Source organism: Nomascus leucogenys, chromosome 18 (genome assembly GCF_006542625.1).
Source record: "Nomascus leucogenys isolate Asia chromosome 18, Asia_NLE_v1, whole genome shotgun sequence".
NCBI classification, from domain to species: domain Eukaryota; kingdom Metazoa; phylum Chordata; class Mammalia; order Primates; family Hylobatidae; genus Nomascus; species Nomascus leucogenys.
Genome location: NC_044398.1, coordinates 93359513 through 93381089, shown reverse-complemented (window position 1 = coordinate 93381089; position 21577 = coordinate 93359513). Strand labels below are relative to the sequence as shown.

The following is a 21577-nucleotide window of genomic DNA, read 5'->3' as shown; positions in this document are numbered from 1 at the left end:
ATTCATTCTGTAGCTGTGATCTTGCACTTGTGGAAAGTAGGTTCTTTGCCTGGGAATTCCCCACTGCAGATTTTGTTACAGAAAATGATTGTGTGTACATAATGAATTCACTTTTTTTTCTGTATGTGCTCTCCATGCTATGTAGGCATACATGTAAGATGACATATGTGTGAAAGTCCGCAGAAGACAAGCTTCAGTGGTGGCAGTAGCCCTTGACTGAAAGGAAGGTCATTTTTCTTTTCTTTTTTTTTTTTTTTTTTTAAGAAACTCAGAGCTTTGCTGTGCACCACGTCAGGGGCAGAGCCTATTTTGAGTACCCCTAACTGAGAGAGGCAGGAAAGTATCACTCAGTATGACATCTTCCTATTCAGACACAACAGGCTGCACTTACTTGAAAAGACAACTATTATCTGGGGAGAAGGAGGGTCCCCACAAATAGGGCTTCCTGAAACCTTTGAAGCAATAATTATGTCTGGGAGTTCCCAAGGGAGCACAAAAGTTCCCATAAAAGCACATTGCTCTCGGCCAGGTGTGGTGGCTCATGCTTGTAATCCCAGTACTTTGGGTGGCCAAGGTGGGCAGATCATAAGGTCAAGAGTTCAAGACCAGCCTGGCCAATATGGTGAAACCTGGCCTCTACTAAAAATACAAAAAGTAGCCAGGTGTGGCGGGTGCCTGTAATCCCAGCTACTCGGGAAGCTGAGGCAGGAGAACTGCTTGAACCCAGGAGGTGGAGGCTGCAGTGAGCCACGATCGCGCCACTGCGCTCCAGCCTGGGCAACAGAGGGAGACTCCATCTCAAAAAAAATAAAATAAAATCAATAAAAGCACATTGGTCCCATAAAACTTGGGGTCCTTCTCCCCTAGGGATGGAGAGGCCAAAGTTCAAATTCTAGCTGATCAAGGAACTCTACCAACAATGCCTGCCCTGTGCTGCACAGTTTGCCTTCCATTCCCATCCTTTGGAAAGGAAGATACGGATTTATTTCATTTCTTAAAATGTTGATAAATCAACTTGGCTTCCTTAGCGGTGTTTTAGATAGAGGAAATGCTCTTCCAGAAACAAGCAAGATTTAGAAGTAAACGCAACAGTGTGCATTTGTTTGGTGATAATCCCAGAATCATTTGGATATGAAAAGCCTTTGGTAATTGGCTGGGAGAATTAGCTTAAAGTTGGCATAATACCTAGCTCTGTGCATGTATGTTGTTATTTTTAAGCAATCTATGTGTTTAGATGCCATCAAGCTAATTAGGAAATACGTATTTGCACAGAACCCGAGTTTGGAGTGCAACTGAGTGGAGAAAATACATCTTCCTCACTAAACTAATGTGTACCTTCTGAATCTCCACAGTTCTTGTAACTAGCAAATGCTAAGAATATACAAATTTGTTTTAAAGCAATTATTCAGCTTTCTCAGTAAACAATAGTATATAAAATTAGGTGTTTTTTATTTTTTATTATTATTATACTTTAAGTTCTAGGGTACATGTGCACAACATGCAGGTTTGTTACATATGTATACATGTGCTGTGTTGGTTTGCTGCAATTAGATGTTTTTAACCAAAAAATTTACACCATTTTTCAAATCCTAATTAATGAAGTTCTTCCAAGGCAAAAAAAAACCAAAAAACAAAAAAGAAAAAAACAAGGTGGGCAAATAAGAGAGATGAGTGGATAAATAGATAGATGCATAGATGGCTGAAATGAATGAATGGACATATGGATAAGAAGGTAGATACATATGTATTCTGTGCTGTTGTTTATGTTGAGTTGAAGGTAAACTTTGTTTTCTTCTTGATACGTGTGCATTGTCTTCTGTTACTTTACACCTGTGTTTCATTTCATGTGCTATTGCATTCCACATGCTCTTTGTGTTTTGTTAGATGTGTATACATATTGCATAGCACTGCAAGTAGATTTTGTTTTGTTGTGCATGTTCTGTTACAATGCATACAAACTGTAACATCTTGCATAGCAGCATTAGTAGTGTTATACAACATACCTGGGTGCTAGTGACGGGAGCCACAGGCTGGCTGTGTCTGGCCCAGTGTTTTTTATTTTTTATTTATTTTTTATTTTTTTTTTTTGTGAGACGGAGTCTTGCTCTTTTGCCCAGGCTGGAGCTGGAGTGCAGTGGCGCTATCTTGGCTCACTGCAAGCTCCGCCTCCCGGGTTCATGCCATTCTCCTGCCTCAGCCTCCAGGGTAGCTGGGACTACAGGCGCCCGGCTAATTTTTTGTGTTTTTAGTAGAGAGGGGGTTTCACCGTGTTAGCCAGGATGGTCTTGATCTCCTGACCTCGTGATCCGCCCGCCTCAGCCTCCCAAAGTGCTTGGATTATAGGTGTGAGCCACTGTGCCCGGCCAAAAAATTTTTAAATGGAATTAGTTACCAATGTTTAAAAATGGAAAGGTTTCTAACAAAATCAGATGACATTTTCTCTTTTTAAAAAACTAGAAGACCTGATAATATTGACCCTACGTTCCCATAAGACAATACTCAGCAGGAGTTGAGGATGGCTGCCCGCTACTGGTGAGGTAAACGTTATGCAATTGGCCACAGTCCTCAGTATTCCCTATTGTTCTCTCACTTTGATACTGAGGTTTAGCTGCCGTTTCACGTCATTCGTGCTATTTTTCTCACGTCCCGCCTGCTGCACCCACTCCCATTTCCTTTCTGCCTTCCTTAGTCATCTAGGTTTGCAACACCTGGCTTATGAATGCACAAAACCTGGATGTTCTTTTGACAAGCCCAAGAAGGGCTGGTAAGGGGAGGAAGTGCAGACCCCACTGAGACGTCAAGAACCCCCACGCTTTTCTAAACCTGCTTGCGGTGCAAGGAAGTAGCCACCGGGGGTACTGACCCTGCTGATGGAGAACAGCAACCCAGGCCGGTCAGAGCACACGCCCGTGAAACAGAAGCGCAGCTTCCAGTAGAAGAGGTGCTCCCAGATGAAGGTGATGAGGCTAAGGGCCATGGCCGCGGCCAGCATGTAGAACACGCCTGCCATGTTGTCAATGTCCAGCTGGCTGCTCATCACCTCGTTCTTCTCGTTGTGGCAGATCCCGGTGAGCCACAGGGTCTCCAGCTCCTCCATCTCACCTGGACAGATCACAACATTCACAGGCAGTGAGGACCAGAACATGCACTCTGGGGCAGATGCTTCTGGGTTTGGAACAGAGTATGTGCAACTCACAGCTATGTAACCTTAAGACAAGTTTCTGGGTTTGCTGGGTCTCCATTTGCTCACTTCTTGAGTGAAGATAATAATGATTACAAAGCCTACCTAATATTGTTGCAGTGAGGACAGAATTTATATATAAAAATAGAGAATATATATATATATATAGAGAGAGAGAGAGAGCACGCAAACTTAGAGTATAGCAAACTTATTCTCTATTCATATGTATTTATATATTATATACATATATATAACTTAGCACAGTTCCTGGTTTTGTTTTTTGGAGTTTTGTCTTTTTTTTTTTTTTGGTAATTATGTTTTTCTGACCTCGCTTTCCCTTACCCTTGCCCCCAACACCCACCCAAGCTTGGAACAAGACATGGGAATAAAAGGGCAGAACGTGACAATAGAAAGACTTCATTGCAATTCTGACTTGATCATCTGCTAGCTGCGTGGCCTCGGAGCTACAGTTATCCTGTGAAATAGGCATAATAATAGAACATACTTCCTAGAGTCACCATGAAGATTGAATGAGATGAGAATGTATAAAATCCCTAAAGGACCCAGATCATAGTAAGTTTTCATAAGTAGTATGTTTGCTACTATTTACTGTTGTGAAGAAAATGCCTAATATAGTGCCTGGCCTATGGCAATCCTCAAATATATGTGTTTCTTTTTTTCTCTTTAGAACATTCAGGATTACTTAGAAAAGTCACACATGAGCAGTATACTTAGGGCACAAAACTTTAATTGAAAAGAGACATCCAGCTGGCTCTGAATGGCCCCTTGCAAACTAAACTATCCCCACCCCCCAACTTCAGTAGGCAGTTAAAGAACCAGGTGGTTTTTTCCAATGGGGGGAAGTAAAGAGTAGGCATGCTTAGAATTATTCTGTCTCTCTTTTATGTGCATTTTATCCAGTTGCCATTTAGGAGAAAATTCTGTGATCTAAACGTCTAGCAATTATACTGTCTAGCAATTCACTAAACTATGGCACTTAGACTATGATTCAGCCTTTAAAAATGATCTTTCAAGGACAGTAAAAATCAAGGAAGATGCGTATGTTAAATGAAAAGTATGAGTATATATGTATATGTATATACATGATCTCTAAGATGTAATGGGGACATGCAGAGAAAAGTTAAGGAAATACTCTAAATGTTTATATCAATTCTTTTTGAAGAAGTCATTCATAATGGTTTAATATTGGTCTTTTTTTAAGTTACGTGAAATTAGCATGTATTGTTTTTGGTTTGTTCTCACTCTTGAATGATATGGCTGAATATAAACATCAAAGTTGACAATTATTTTTCCTTGACTTTTGAGGATGTTAAGTTTTCTTCTGATCTGGATGGCAGTTGTTGAAAAGTTGGCTAATCATCTAATTGTCGTTACTTTCTATGCAATCTATATTTTCTCTCTAGTTGCTTTTGAGAATTTCACTTTCTCTTTGGTGTGAATTCTAGGTGTGGGTTTGTTTTATTGGTTCGGCTCTGGACTTAGTATGATTCTTCAATCTGAATACTTACAATTTTAGTTCTGGCAAAAATTCACCTGCTATGGCTTTAAATATTACTTCTCCCCATCATATCTTTTTTAAAAAGTTAATAGATTTTATTTTTTAGAGTGGTTTTATAGTTACAGAAAAACTGAACAGAAAGTACAGAGAGTTCCTATATACTACCTCTCCCCACTCCCTTCAATTTTCCCTATTAACATCTTGCATTAGTGTGGTACAGTTTTTACAGTTCATTTGGGTAAATACCTAGGAGCATTATTGCTAGATTATACGATAAGTCTGTGTTTCAGCTTTGTAGGAAACTGCCAAACTTTCTTCCAAAGTGGCTGTACTATTTTGCACTCCCATCAACAATGAATGAGAGAGCTCCTGTTGCTCCAAGTCCTCACCACCCTTTTCATTGTCAGTGTTAGTGTTAGTGTTTGGGGTTTTAGCCACTCTCATAGGGATGCAGTACTAGCTCATTATTTCCACTTGCAGTTCCCTAATGGCATATAATAGTCCTATCTTTTTTTTTTCCTGAAAACTTTAAAATACTGTGAAACTCTTCATTCTCTAGGTTATTTACCTTGTTTTAATATTTGCATTCTTTTTTCTCTCTGTGCTGCATTTGGGTGATTTCCAATAGATATATTTTCCCATTAATTTATTCTTTTGTTGATAATATTTAGCTTTATGTTTTAATTTTATTTAACTGTGATATTCATTTGGTTCTTCTACAGTTCTGCCTGTTCTTTTTATCATAATATGCCACCCTTTTATGATTTTTAAAACTTTTAAATATTTAATAAGTTTAAACCTTTAGTCTTTCAGATTACTCCCCCCAACCCCCACCTTAGTTCTTGAGATTCTCATTCCTCTGTTTGCTGTGTGTTCTGACTCTCATGGTGGGTTACTTCCTTGTGACATCTCTAACTTTTGACTATGAGCCGATCTTCTGCAGAATTATTTTCCCTCTAAGCCCCATGGGCCTCCCAAGAACACTAGGCTATAGAAACATCCCTACAGAGAGTTTCTGGGTTTGCTTCTGTCATGGTTCCAGGAATTTCAATGTATGAGTTTTTGTATGGAAAAATTTTTACTTTGATTACTACACCATTTAAGTAGCATACATTTGAACTCACATGCTCATTTGGGCTTTAATTTCTTACTGACAGCTTCAAACAGATGGTAAACCTCCTTGCATTTTCTTCACTTTGATGGACAGAGATTTTCCTAGTTTTCTTTTTACAGACTAAGTGACTCATTAAAGGTCTCAAATGTATTAACCAGAAAAAAAGCATACATGTTAACGAGTTCTTTTTTTAAAAATAGGAAATCCATCCCCTTTCAAGTTCCTCACCCACAAAAATGGGTGCTGATCAATCAGTTGTGTAGGTAAAGGGATGAGAAGAGGGTATCTTGGTTCAATTCCTTTTCTTCCAACAGCCTCCCATGCTTTCACACACTCACAAAGGTCATGGGAGACTTTGAAATAATATCTCACTGTCCACCAACACTATCTCAAACTCATCCAGATTTCTCTGCCCACCATGTACGTCCGACCTGCACGGCTGCTTCCTCTTCTCACAAAAACACCAGTGCCATCCCTTTCAAAATACAATGTGCTGTTGACTTCCCCCTCCCTTTGGAGGTATTTTGTTTTGTTTTGTTGAGATGGGGTCTCACTCCAGTCGCCCAGGCTGGAGTGCAGTGGTGAGATCATAACTCACTACAGCAGCAATTCCCTGGGCTCAGGTGATCCTCCCACCTCAGCCTCTGAAGTAGTTGGGACAACAGGCACACGTCACCATGCTGTGCTAATTTTTTGTATTTTTAGTAGAGATGAGGTTTCACCACCTTGCCCAGGCTGATCTCAAACTCCTGGGCTCAAGCAACCCAACTGGCTCAGCCTCCCAAATTGCTAGGATTACAGGCGTGAGCTACCGTGCTCAGACCCTTTGGAGTCTGTGAGGACACAAAAATGGGTCTTCTCACTATGACTCATCAGATTCCCAGAACATCTTCCTATCGGTGTTGCCTCAAAGCAAGCCAGGTTTGTAAGCCTGTAAGGAGGGTAGTCTGATATAAGAAACATCATCTTGATTCTTTTCAAGATGTAAATAAAAAGATTTCCTTCTGCCCTTTGCCCAAACAATATCTCTTTTTAGAGGAAATCAACCTGGTAAAGCAGACCTCAATTTCAAAAAAAAAAAAAAAAAAAGAGCAAATGCGCATTTCTCATTACCAATTACAGCCTGTTCCAATCATTTTCAAATTAATCATTTCCTGCCCCGTGGCCCTCTTTGACTAGCGTACTGAACGGTAGTTCAAATACTTTCTTATTTCATTTTTAATTTACTCAAGTATATTGTAATCTCCTGGAGGGAGATCAGGGACCATGTTTTATGGTTTTGATATTTTTCGTGGCCTGCAGCACGTAGTGAGCATTGAATCCATATTTTCTGTTTCTGTTTCTTTTCTTACATCCCCAGGCTTAAACGGGGCAGCATTGCAGAAGTGTTCAAATCTGTTTAGTGAGTTATTCTGCCATATAAATAGAAGGAATACAAAGCAAAGGGGAACTTGCAGTGGGCTTGAGACTGAAAGGCTGGGAAATGTGCATCCTTTAGGTAGGGTGAAGCATCAAATGTCGTTTTTCCAAGGAGTGGCTCTATGATATTTATTCTGCTGTCAGTTTCTCCTATTAAAAAGAGGCTGTGATCTTTGTCCGTGTGATCTTGTGAACCAGAGCTGGTAAATGGGCAATTAAATCTCTTTCCCGAAGCAGACTCATTCTTGCTGGGAAGACACAAGCTAAATGCTCTCTTGGGAACAGATGGAGCCTGGGAAATTGTGGGGTTGCAGTCAAACCACACTGCCTTTGTCTCCCCACCGGAGCGGACTGGTCCCCGTGTAACGCCCAGAGCCCTCTCCTTTTGTGTTTCCACCTCCTCCAGTGACAGTAAGCTCATGCACATTTGCAGAACTTCTTTGCGCCTGTGGGAACTTGCACCCGTTCTTCCTATATCTGTTTTCAGGGGAGATGTTTGCAGCCACAAGTATCTCTGCCAACCACTTAGTTCTGCACCATCCTGAGGAAAGCTGTAAGTTCAGTAGAAGGAGCAAGGTGTCAAGGTCACTCTTTTCCTAATGCTGGCAACATTAAAAGACAGAGTAATAGCGTTTCAGGAGTCAACCGTCAGAGAGATGCAGAATCTAAAAGGGAACAGGCAAGGATAATTGAGGCAGTGTTGTGTGTGTCTCCAACTTGCTTCCATTCCATTCCACTGGCTGCTTGGGTCAGGCTGTAAGAAGGCTCGTTAGACAAAAGGCACAGACAGGATGCAGACAGTGGAGGAGTTTCTCCCATTACCCATCCACCCACTGACAAGGTGGAAGCCGGGGGTTTTACATTTGCAAAAAGGAGTGAAAGAAAATTCAACTAGATACCGTCCAGCAAATTACAAGAAAGAATGTTTCAGGTAGAAAACACTAGAATGAGATATAAAAGGAAGCACCCTTCCCTGAAGATTTTGGGGAGCACATCCAATCACCTGCTAAGGTCTAGATAGTAACACAGAGGTATTAATACACTCAATATCTGAGTCAGACGGCCTGCATTAGACTCTCGCCTTCCACAGGTACCGGCTCTTTGATCATGGTCCAGGTACTCTACTTTATGCAAGTACTCATCCATTCATGTATCTATTTTTCTATTTAACAAAATTACATAAAATAGACTGTCCTTCAGGTACTATACTAGAGTTTTAAAAAATTAACTCATGTAAACTTAATGTGGCTGGTCTATTTTACAGATGAGGGCACGCAGGTGCAGAGAGGTTAAGGAATTTTCTTAATCACTCTAAGCTTCAGTTTTAATATCTAGCAAATGGGAGTACATCAGAATTTATCTCATAGGAGTTTTGTTAGAATTAAATGATGTTGCATACACACAGTGCCTGGCATACACTAATTAATTACAAAATAAGTATTTCTGGAGATATTATTGCCTGAAATCAGGGAAGCTGGGGGGTGGGATGGACCACATAACGCTCTCCGTGCCCTTCTAACTCACTCTATCTATGATCCCAAGAACACAAGTCCAGGGAGAAGTTTCAGCTCTCCGTGGAGGCTCTGTTATATCCAAAGTAAGAGAAATTAGTTCTCTATTTGCCCTAAGACTCATTCTCAGCACTTCCAGAGGAACTGCAGTTTTTGGGAACGGATTTTACAGCAAGCAATGTGACTAGCCTTCAAACTTCCCAAGTACCTCTCCCCTGAGGTCATTTGTGAAAAATCCATTTTGAACTTGTACCCTTTAGGCTTTATCCAAAATGTGCTGAAACGTATCTTCTAAAATCAGCTTCCACAGGCACATGTCTACATATTTTTTTTTCTTGGTTTCTTGCCAAAGCACCTGACCCAAGGCAGGGATGAAAGATGAAAAGAGAGAGTATGTGGTTCTGAGAAGCTGAGTTCGATGTTCTATTTCGTGTCTGGTCAAGGAAGCTGTTGTTTTTTGGTCTTCTGAGGACTTCATTTGTTTTTTTCTTTGCTCATTCATTCGCTCATTGAAAAGAGAGTATTTCTAAAGCACTTAACATGTGGGAAACATCTCTGTATTTTCATATAGAGATGAATTACAGATAGTCTTTGGCCTCCAGGAGCTCATTCCTGTGAGAGGGATAGTCATGAAAACCAGTAGTTATGGCAAAATGAGATGATTGGATTTGCATAGGGCTGGAGGCAGGAAGAAACAAGGAGTGTTAAGATCAGAGAGCAGTTCAGGATTTCTGGGAAGGAAGAGGGGATCAAAGGAGGAGCCTGAGGAATAGAAGCCAGAATGCTAAGAACTCGATTTTCATGCTAAGAAGTCTGGGGTACCCAGGGAACAGCAAGGCCATCACATGTACATCTGTAGTGAACCCCCAACTATTTTCTTAGTGGACCCAAGATTCTTCAGTTGTTGCTTATGTTTCTCCAGTCATGGCCCCCCTGATTGGAAATCCAGTGTCTCCTCACATACAATAGAGGTAAGCTGTGATGAGTGAGTGTGCAATGTCTCATTCAAATTGCAAATGTGTACAATGGTGCTACCATGTGGAGGAAGGTCACCAGTCAACTCTGTCCTGGTGACACAGTCAGTGTTAGAGTCCTGTCCTGATTTCAGAGTCAGACAGAAGACGCAGCTTAAGCTTTCCTGTTCCGAGGTTATGCAGTGACTGGGAGAAATGCACTTACAAGAAACTGCTGGCAAGGATTCATTTTAAACTGTCACCAATATCATCACCCATTACAGTCTACTCTGGATATACCAGCTGCATGGTATTTGTGCTGAAAACTTGGCAATAGCTATCTTTGGTGTATAGCTCAGAGGTATCCACCTTCAGGAATTCTTCCCTGAATGCACAGGAATGTAAAGATGAGGCCATGGTTTCCTCTACCATAACATCCTGAATTTTTTTTTGTATAGAATTTGTCACACTGGAATGTAATTGTCACTGGGAGGTGAGTTTATACAGGGCAGGGATCTTGTCTTATTCTCCTTGTACCCCCAGTCTGTGGCACAGGTCTTGGTACATGTGGTTCATAACATTGCACTAACTGTGGATAACGCAAGGCTCCTGTCTCCTTGATTAGTTTGTGATCCACAGATCTGAGGATCAGTCAGAGCCCAAGACAGGAAGAAATATGAGAAGCCCCAGGCAAAGGGGTGAGGAAATAGACTCTGAAACCCAGAAATCAAGGCTGGCTCTTGGGCGAGTATGTTCCAATCAAAGATCCCAGCAACAGAGCCTGGTGGTTTCCCACAGGGAACAGACTTCCATCTATAGCTGAAAGACGTCAGACGGTTGTTGCTGCTGATCTCATTAGGGTTTGTTGTGAACACCGAGAGGGTAACTGACCCCATTTCAATCCTGTTTCATGTCTTGCCTGGGGTTGGGTACTTTGGGTTTCTCAGAAGCCTGACTGGAATTGGAAATGGCAAAGGAACAACTTTTTTTATGGGAAATCTAGGGCACAGATTCATTGGCAGGCTCGTGTTCTCAATGACAACGGACTCAGTCATTGTGAGTTCTGAATTGTGGTCCTGCAATTGAAGATGGCCTGGGGGACAAAGAATTGGGGCCATATCCTCTCCCTGCCCAGTTGTCCTGTAGATGAAAGGAAGTTGCGTATCAGATTTGGGGATGTGGTCTGTGGCCTTGGAGCAGAGTAAGATCAGCTAGACCATCTGAGCTTTGACCTTGAGGGCCTGGCTTCATTAATTCCACCATCTTGACTCAAAGCCACGTGAGGCAAGTCCATCCTCCCAGATGCAGCAATGAGAAACTCATTCCTTTCTCTCTTGCCTATGGTGACCCAACACCCATGTTGTTTTAAAGACAAATTTAAAAACTCTCAAAAGGACAAAACAAAGGCCCAATAAATCTGACAAATAAGAAAAAAAATGAGCTAGAGAAAAATAAGACCCAAGTAACCTTGGGTTCAGAAATAATATCCTGGAGCCTATGACCTCTGTTCTCATGATCTCAGAGGGTCACTGAACTATTTGCTGGAGAGAAAAAATACTTTTGATGGTGGTGGTGATAGGAAATAGTGCAAGATTCTGGACACAAATAGATTGAATTTGGGAGATAAATATTCCTTATTTAAATGTCAGAATATTCCATTTCTGTATAATGCTGAGAAGTCACAAAACCAAAATAAAAATAGGGCTAGGCTTAAATGTATCCAGTTAGAGGCAGGGACAGGCTGTCTTTGGCATAAATGTTTCACCGCCACCTTCCAACTGAGGTTTCTGCTCCATGGATGAAACTTGAGTATTGTTAAGTTCATTGCTACTTGTCACATTGAAGGATTTCACAGGCCACGTGATTAGTCGCACAAGTTGGATGGAGTTGGGGGATTTTATGCACACAGGTTCCCAACCATAAAATCTCCCAACTCTGGCCGGGTGCAGTGGCTCATGCCTGTAATCCCAGCACTTTGGGAGGCCAAGGCAGGCAGATCTGAGGTCAGGAGTTTGAGACCAGCCTGGCCAACATGCTGAAACCCTGTCTCTACTAAAAATACAAAAAATTAGCTGGGCGTGGTGGTGGGCGCCTGTAATCCCAGCTACTCAGGAGGCTGAGGCAGAAGAATCGCTTGAACCTGGGAGGCGGGGGTTGCAGGGAGCCGAGATTACGCCATTGCACTCCAGCCTGGGCAACAAGAGTGAAACTGTCTCAAAAACAACAACAACAAAAAACCCAACTACAACTTGTGCAGCTTCCCAACCAGTGTCTCTTTCAGAAGAAAAATTAAAAAGAGGATTGGACAATAAAGGATTGGATAACTCTATCAAACATCAAACAATACACATGGTCACAATTTTCCATTACTGGATGAAGTTGGAGAGATATAATTCTTTGACGTAAGATGGCAGAAACCTTGTAGGAATCCAGGAAACCTTATTATATACCAAGCACTTCTGGAATCTGCTTAACCCATCTGCCTCACACAAATAAAGACAGTCAAGCTGACATGGCTTAAAAGGCACATGCATTTGTGAGCACAAATGAAATCATAGTGACTTTTTGCCATTGCATATTTTCTCAATCAATAGTCCTCAAAATCTGATGACTTATCATGGGAAGGTTATGAGGACTTTTTAATATCACAAAGGGGTTCTTGTGTTTTAAACATATATAGATTTAAGAAAAAAAAGGATAGCAATAACTTCAGATCCTGTGCTGTTTTGAGAGCCACTGGCTAAACTGGGTTTCCAGTACTACAGCAGCTAACAACCCTGCCCTAATTGTCAGTGAGGGGAAGTAAATCTGGGTGTTTACGCGTGCCTTTCACAGGATGCTTCTTTTACCTGGTAGACAGCCTCATGCCTAGTTTTCCTATCCATGACCAGGGGATGTCTCCCAGGAGGAACTTGTTTATAACTGCTGATGCCCTTGCAGCTCTTGTCTGACCCATGTCCAGTTTATGTCTGCCCGATCATCGCTCTGGCACTGGAAGCCCAACCTTGTAGTCTCCCCGAGGGAAAACCCAGTCTGCGGTAGTTCCTAGGTCTTCAGATGAAAGGTGCAAATTCAATACACCACCATATAGAAAATAAGCTCAAAGTTTTATTACTTACACATCCTGGGCAGGGAGGGTGCAATGAATCAAGAGGACAGTTTTCTGCTCCTGCATCACACAAGGCAAGAATGAAGAGTCAGCCCGAGAAAGAGAGAATGTGGCCAACTAGTGGTACATAAAAGGGAATAGGGTGCGGGTCACTTTAAGTTTGCAGGCAAATGCCTGAATGATCCATTTAAAGGAAGCAGTGGGAAAGCATGGAGCCTGGTCTCCCAGGTGGTGGAGATGCCTCTGAGTTCTTATCTCTGGCCAGGGGCTTCAGCCATTTGGTTGTGATGCTTCACTTGTAACCCCAAGGTAATCTATGCTGTGTTGCTCAGTTCTACATGCCAAGAAATAGCTCCTCTCTTTCAGCAAGTAAAATTGTCTTACTGCTTTTCAGTTTCTTTTTTATTGAAGTATTGTCAACAAGTTCCCCGAAGCTCTAAAATCCAGAAGCAAAATGGATCGCTTCCATTTGATCTGTATTCCCCATTGCTTAGTATACACAAGGAGCTTAATAGGCATCAGAGACTAGGTTGTGGAGTGAAAAGAGAAGGAGAGAGTGGAAAGGAGAGAAAAGAGGACAGGGAAGAGAAGGAGGAGAAAGAAAAAGGGGAATGGAGAAGGACAGAAAGTGAGAAATGAAACTATTACAGAAAGGACCCTACATCAGCTGTCAGAACCATCCGTAACTAAAGCAGAGGGAAGACCCTGTTTTTCTTTCCATAGAGGGTAATAGGGTGGTGTGCAGGGCTGGGTTATGACTTAGGAGAGCTCTCAGCTCTTCCTTTGCTGAAATCCTCCCCCTCCCCAGGTATGGAGGTGCTCCTCTGACCTCCTCTCCCTTTTCCCAAGTCTAAGGCACCAGATGGGGTGAGACAGTGGCCAGGGATGAGTGGAAGGGCACATGCGGGTGGCAGAGAAGCTAGATATCAATTCTAACTCAGGAAAGTAAGTGGGGCAGACTCCACAGTCCTCTGCCCCCATTGTACTGACGTTAAATCTGAGGTCAGGTTACATAAACCAAGGTCACAAAATAAGGCAATGTATCAACATGTTGGGGAAAGAATCTGGATCTCTAAATGATTGGTGGCAACAGCCAACCACACAGCCACTGATGAAGACACTAGAGTTCAGTTGCACAAGCCAGCTTTACCTCTCATAGAAAGTTGAAAAGGAGCACTTGGAAATCGAAGAAGCTACCTGCGCTGCTGGCGGGAATGTAAATTGGTTTACATTTTCAGAACACTGGTTCAATGTACCTACTAAAGTTGAGTAGACGCGCTCTATTACCCAGCAATTTCATTCCTAGGTCTATTTCCAAACCAGTAAGTGCCTTTGTGCACAAGAAAGGTACAAAAATATCCAAAGCAGACAAAAACTAAAAGTGATGTAAATGCCCATCAGCAGCAAAATGGATAAATCTGTACGACGAAATACCACCCAGCAATGAAAAAAATAATGAGCTGTGGTTACATGCAGTAATATGTATTAATGTCATAAGAGACATCAATGAATACATGTTGTATGATTCCAAATTTGAGGATCAAAAGAAGGCAAAACCACCCAATGGTCATGGAGGACAGAATGTTGATTACTTGTGGGGGGAATGTTGACTGGCAGGGGCCATGAGGAAGCTTTCTAGGATACTGGTCACATTTTATAGCTCAATCTGGGTGGCAGCTGCACAGCTGTACAAAAATTGACTGGACATTGGGATTTGTGCAATATAATGAATGTATGTCATAGTTTATAGAAGGTAACAAATAGAAAAAAACAGTGAGTGGCATAGTACAGGTATAAGTGTTCTTTTACTTTGGGGGTTAATTGAGGTAATAATAAGGAAAGCTGAAGAAAACAGACTTTCTAAACCAGAGAGAAAAATAAAAACTTTTTTAAGTGTGATATTTCTTTACCAAAAGAGAAAATTTCTTTAAGGATAAGGGGATACCAGTCATGTTTAGTTAAATTCTTCCAATTGTTGGAATTGTTTCAAAATAACATGTCACTTTTATCCTTTAAGACAGAGGTCACTAATCTTTCTTTTTTTATAGTAAAGGGCCAATTAGTAAATATTTTCAGCACTACAGGCCATAAGGTCTCTATCACAACGACTCAACTCTGCCTTTGTAGCACAAAAACAGCTGTAGACAATATGTAATACAGGAATGAGTGTGGTTGTGTTCCAGCAAAACTTTATAAAAAACATGTAATGGGCCATAATTTGCAGAATTCTGATTTAACCAATCAAAACATGAAATAGGAAATAACTTTTTATATTTATATAAAAGAGATAGCATGTTGCACCTTCTAAAATAGCAAAAAGAACTGTAATGCCTAATGCTGCTAGATTGTGGTAAAATCGGTACATTGATCCACTATTACTAGTACTTTAGATGAAAACAAAACTTTTTTTTCTTTGAGACAGGGTCTTGTTCTGTCACCCATGCTGGAGTACAGTGGAAGGAACACTGCTCTCTGCAGCCTCAACCTTCTAGGCTCAAGTGATTCTCCTACCTCAGCCTCCAAAGTAGCTAGGACTACAGGTGCATGCCACTATGCCTAGATAATGTTTTTATTTTTTGTAAAGATGGGGTCTCACCATGTTGCCCATGCTGGTCTTGAACTCCTGGGCTCAAGCAATCCCCCCACCTTGGCTTCCTAAAGTGCTGGGATTACAGGTATGAGTCACTGCACCCAGGGGAAACAAACCTTTTGGGCATCAATATGACACCATATATCAAGACTCCTAGAGATCTTTAGAACCAGTAACCCTTTAAATTCTACATCTAAGAGTTTGTTGCAAATAGTTCAAAAGAAAAAAGAAATAGGCATGAAGATATTTCTTCCATCATTATCTATACTAGCAAAATAACAAAATGTGTAGCATTTGGAAAATAATGTAATGGTTTCTGGTTTAATAAAGATGACACTTTGTGCAAAAAATTAAAATGCTTGTGAAAGCAGATAATGTAGTTACATAAGAATGCTTAAAATGTAATAATAAGTGAAAAATCATGGAATATAAAAGTGTATATAACCAATAATTATAATTATTTAAAGAAATGTGTCTGCAAGCAACAGGGATCAGGAGATAATCTATAAATTAAAAACAATTATGTTAAAGTAGTAGATTCGGGTGATTATATGTTCAGCCAGCCCTTTCTGTATTTGTGAATTCAAATGATCACAGATTGAAAATATTTTGGGGAAACAACGGTGTCTGCACTAAACATATACAGACTTTTTTTCTTGTCATTGTTTCCTAAACCATACGGTGTAACAACTATTTAGATAGCATTTATATTGCATTAGGTATTATAAGTAAACTAGAGATGATTTAAAGTATAAGATGTATGTAGATTATATTCAAATGCCACACCATTTTATATCAGGAACTTGAGCATCCACCGATTTTGGTGTCTGTAGGAGGCCCTCAAACCAATCCTTCATAATACCGAGGGACAACTTGTATATATGATATATTGCCTTTCCAAATGAAAGTGTTTAAAAAATATAGACTGAGAGGGATCTGGGGCCACTGTTTATCCATCCCATAAAATTTGCACGTGCCTATGTGACATCAATGTTTGACTTACCAACAAGCCATTCATTATGTCTTATTTCCACTTTGATAGTTCTCTTGACATTTGACTTTCTCTGGTTTGAGCAATTCACTGCTTGTCAGGCATGGGCCTGGCATGCTGACCTTGTACTAATCCTGGTGTTGGATTGATAACAGACACTAAGATTCTGAATCCCAACAGGACCGTTAGGGAATTCACTGCAAATTTACGCAGATAAAATCCCCTGGAGTTTTACCACTGAGGAAGAGTCAATGGCTCTCCAGGATATTTATGGATTTTATCTGTTTCTTAAGTGAGTACTGTTCCATTATTATTCCAGATATGTCTGTAGTTAAAATTAGGAGGGAAATAAACAAGTCGAATTTTTATGGTATAATCTGGTCACAGGCCAATGGAGAAGCAGTTAAGTCTTTTATTGCTAATCTATGCTTAGAACTGACATATTTCTTATTTGAAAACATTGCATTTCTGAATAAATGGTTTGGCCTAGACAGTTTTTGGGTCATAGGAAAGTAAGTGACTTAGTTGTTGGGGCATCAAAATGGTTATTAATGATCACCCCCTTCTGATGTCTATATCATCAGTGTATTATCTTTGTGTATACATGAGGTTTATGTACATGCAAAAGTCATCCACCTACATGGGGGCAATAATGAAATCCACATAAAAAATTAGACCCAATCAACGGTCTTTAGCTACACTTTCCCCGTGGTTTCAAATGAGACCCCGTCTACATGTATAAGGAATCAGGAAAGCCATTGCGTCCAAATCTAGTTCCAGATCCGATTTAATCGATAGAAGTGCTGGCTCAGTCTTTACCGAAATGTGGGGTTTTCAGTTTTGCCTGCTTTATTTTTAACACTGTTATTATAGTCAATAAATGAAAATGAAATCTTTGGAAGCAATAAAGGCTTTCATGTCTATTTCGATCCTTCCTGAATGAGGAAGCTTAACATTAAAGCTTATCTGACTACGTCTTCCATTCGTAGCCTACCCTCATATCTCCTATGTTCTTTATTGTGGTTGGCATGTGGACTAACGCTTAGAAGTGCCAAACCATTTATGCCTCTAGTTTTCACAATCACCAAGGGCTCTGTGTAAACCCAATTAGAAGCCCTGAGAGAAAGAGAATGAATAAAACATAGGGCAAAGATTCAACATCATGGACCCCAACTGAGTGATTGGATGGCAACTGATATTTGTACTCAACATCTGCCAATCAGAGGATAAAATGTTTCTAAATGGTAAATATTGTTACTTTAAAGAGTGATTTTTAAACCTTATGGATGGAGCTGAAGACCATTATTCTCAGTAAACTAACAAAGGAACAGAAAACCAAATACCCCATGTTCTCATTTTCAAGTGGGAGCTAAAGGATGAGAACGCATGAACACACAGAAAGGAGCAACACACACTGGGGCCTAATGGAGAGTGGAGGGTGGGAGGAGGGAGAGGATCAGGAAAGACAAATAATGGGTACTGGGCTTAATACCTGGGTGATGAAATAATCTGTACAACAAACCCCCATGACACAAGTTTACCTATATAGCAAACCCACACATTTACCCATGAACTTCCAACAAAAGTTTTTTAAAAAGAATTCTATGGCTGGGCGCGGTGGCTCACAGCTGTAATCCCAGCACTTTGGGAAGCCGAGGTGGGCGTGGGCAGATCACCAGAGGTCAGGAGTTCAAGACCAGCCTGGCCAATGTGGCGAAACCCAGTCTCTACTACAAATACAAAAATTAGCCAGGCGTGGTGGTGGGTGCCTGTGATCCCAGCTACTCGGGAGGCTGAGGCAGGAGAATTGCTTGAACCCAGGAAGCGGAGGTTGCAGTAAGCCGAGATCTCACCACTGCATTCCAGCCTGGGCTACAAGAGCAAAACTCTAACAACAACAAAAACAACACAAAACAAAACAAAATGAAAAAAAAAAAAAAAAAAACCTAAAACCACAAAAACCCTAGAAGAAAACCTAGGCAATACCATTCAGGACATAGGCATGGGCAAGAACTTCATGTCTAAAACACCAGAAGCAATAGCAACAAAAGCCAAAATTGACAAATGGGATCTAATTAAACTAAAGAGCTTCTGCACGGCAAAAGAAACTACCATCAGAGTAAACAGGCAACCTACAGAATGGGAGAAAATTTCTGCAATCTACTCATCTAACAAAGTGCTAATATCCAGAATCTACAATGAATTCAAACAAATTTACAAGAAGAAAACCCCATCAAAAAGTGGGTGAAGGATATGAACAGACACTTCTCAAAAGAAGACATTTATGCAGCCAAAAGACACATGAAAAAATGCTCATCATCACTGGCCATCAGAGAAATGCCAATCAAAACCACAATGAGATACCATCTCACACCAGTTAGAATGGCCATCATTAAAAAGTCAGGAAACAACAGGTGCTGGAGAGGATGTGGAGAAATAGGAAAACTTACACCGCTGGTGGGACTGTAAACTAGTTCAACCATTGTGGAAGTCAGTGTGGGGATTCCTCAGGGATCTAGAACTAGAAATACCATTTGACCCAGCCATCCCATTACTGGGTATATACCCAAAGGATTATAAATCATGCTGCTATACAGACACATGCACACGTATGTTTATTGTGGCACTATTCACAATAGCAAAGACTTGGAACCAACCCAAATGTCCATCCATGATAGACTGGATTAAGAAAATGTGGCACAGATACACCATGGAATACTATGCAGCCATAAAAAATGATGAGTTCATATCCTTTGTAGGGACATGGATGAAGCTGGAAACCATCATTCTGAGCAAACTATCACAAGGACAAAAAACCAAACACCGCATGTTCTCACTCATAGGTGGGAATTGAACAATGAGAACACATGGACACAGGCAGGGGAACATCACACACTGGGGCCTGTTGTGGGGTGGGGGGAGTGGGGAGGGATAGCATTAGGAGATACACCTAATGTTAAATGACGAGTTAATGGGCGCAGCACACCAACATGGCACATGTATACATATGTAACTAACCTGCACGTTGTGCACATGTACCCTAAAACTTAGAGTACTATTAAAATATATATATATATATAAAATATAATGTAAAGGGAGCAAATGCCTGCTTTAAGAATTTTCAGTTAAAAGTTATAAAATATTATAAAATTATGTACATGGAGATGCAATTTAGAACACTAGATGAAAAGTATAAGTTTCAATAAAAAAAAAACCCTTAATGTGTATTAGAATCATCCAGAAAGGATGTAGAAATGCCCTACAGGAGGTGAAAATTAGGTGTCTGTATTGTCAGTTGGCTTGCTAGATGATTCTACTAGATGCAAAAATGTCAAAAGCATCTCCATATGCAAGGGCAATAGAGCAGGAGTGTTTAATCATTTTTATATCCCACCACCTGGAGTTTAAAAGCTGCTCAGTTGTTCTTTGTTGAATCGACGACTAGAAGGGAGAATGAATGAATGAACAAATGGGTGAATACATGGGAAGGGGGTTGTCAATGGCACCTAGTTCTTCTTAACTTGATTAGAAAGTTAGTAATTTACAGACTAGCCCAGCTCATCCCCAACTGTGATTTCTGCCTTTGAAGTCTCAATTTGATTAAAACACGTTTAGCAAGGAACAATAACTTTCTGAAATTTTGGAGATTATGCAGCTCTAAGAAGCTCTGTGGGGAACAAGCAATTCCAGCAACCAAGATAGGTCTTTGTGAACCTGGAGAGGCTGCTTTGCAAGCCTGTATCGAGGCCAAACATCTGACTTCTCTTAATTACATTCTGTCCTTGTTTCATTCCTTCTCATCTCCTGCTTCTGGGTCCTTAGTTTTCCCCAAACTGGCAGGGTTGAATGATCTCAAAAATTAGGCTGGGCCTGCTCCCATGGTGCTGGGGCCTGAGGCATGGACGAGTCTCCTTCACCATGCAACAATGGAAAAAAAAGTGTAGGTCATTTTCTCTCCCACCCTAAACTTCTGTTGCAAAGTGATTTTGCCCAGTACCTTCTGCAGGGTAATGCTGCTGTTTCATTAGTAAAAGAGGAAGGAGCACTGACTCTGGGGTGTGACCTACCTGTGTTTAAACCACAGCCTTGCCCCTTTCCAGATGAGAAAACCACCTGTCTTCCAAGATGTCTATGACGGTTTATAGCAGCTAAAGAAGTAACATCACGTAAAGATTAAAGCAAAGATCCTGGCGCCCTCCTGCGGAGGTACCAATTGTACCAATCTCAGATCTCCCACTTAGCTGGATAATCCTGGACACCTTACTTAACTGACCTGTGACTCAGTTTCCTCATATGTAAATAGGAATGAATAATCATAACTCCATGCCATTTAGTCATTGTGAGGAGCAAATGAAATTAAGGACCAAACTCCGACCATTTTCTTCTCTTGCCCAAAGCCCTATCTAAGGGGCCTGAAGAGTCACACCGTACGGACAAAATCTTGTCAGAGGGGTTTTATTCCATGCTGTATAACATGGCTTAGTTTCCAACTTTGGCAGAACATCACATGACAGATAAAGAAGGAAGTCAAAATATTTTACCTCCAAATATGTTTCTTTGCCGTATTTTTAAATGGCCTGCAAAGCCATTCTTGGGGAAAATTGCATCTTGTATATATTCGCTATTAACATAACAAGATCTTTCCCCATTCCAGGCCCTCCCAATCTTGAAGAGACTATCTGAGAATCTGGCATCTTTTAGAGGTCTGAATAGAAAACACTGAGGCTTCAGGCACATAAGAACCCTAGTCTCCACAACCCCTTCTCTTAACCCAGAAACTCCTTTTTCTTGATTCCAGGCATTTCTATAATAATTTAACTCTTTCAACCAATTGCAAATCAGAAAATCTTTGGACTTTGACTCTACCTTTTACTTGTGCCCCACCCCCTATCCCACTACGGGTTATCCCGCCCTATCAGACTGCACCAGTGCATACCTCACAGGTATTGATTGATGTCTTTTGTCTCCCTAAAACATGTAAAACCAGCCTGTAGCCCGACCACCTTGGGCACATGTTCTTGTTCTCAGGACCTCCTGGGGGGGCTGTGTCCTGGGTGATGGCCCTCACATTTGGCTCAGAATAGATGTCTTCGAATATTTTACAGAGTTTGACTCTCTTCATGGATAAATACGTACAAGGACTGAGATGATTTTGTGACATGTAGTTATCCTTCTTGTAAGTGTTACTTA

At 40.9% G+C, this 21577-nt stretch overlaps 1 protein-coding gene across 3 annotated transcripts in view; it reads right to left on the bottom strand.

The window, feature by feature from the left end:
• GRIN2A (glutamate ionotropic receptor NMDA type subunit 2A) overlaps positions 1-21577 on the bottom strand; it is a 424347-nt gene that overhangs the window by 15637 nt on the left and 387133 nt on the right. For all 3 annotated transcript variants that reach the window (XM_003269267.3, XM_030797992.1, XM_030797991.1), the window contains one exon: positions 2864-3102. In XM_003269267.3, the coding sequence (XP_003269315.1) occupies positions 2864-3102 (239 nt within the window). The remainder of the gene's footprint in view (positions 1-2863; positions 3103-21577) is intronic.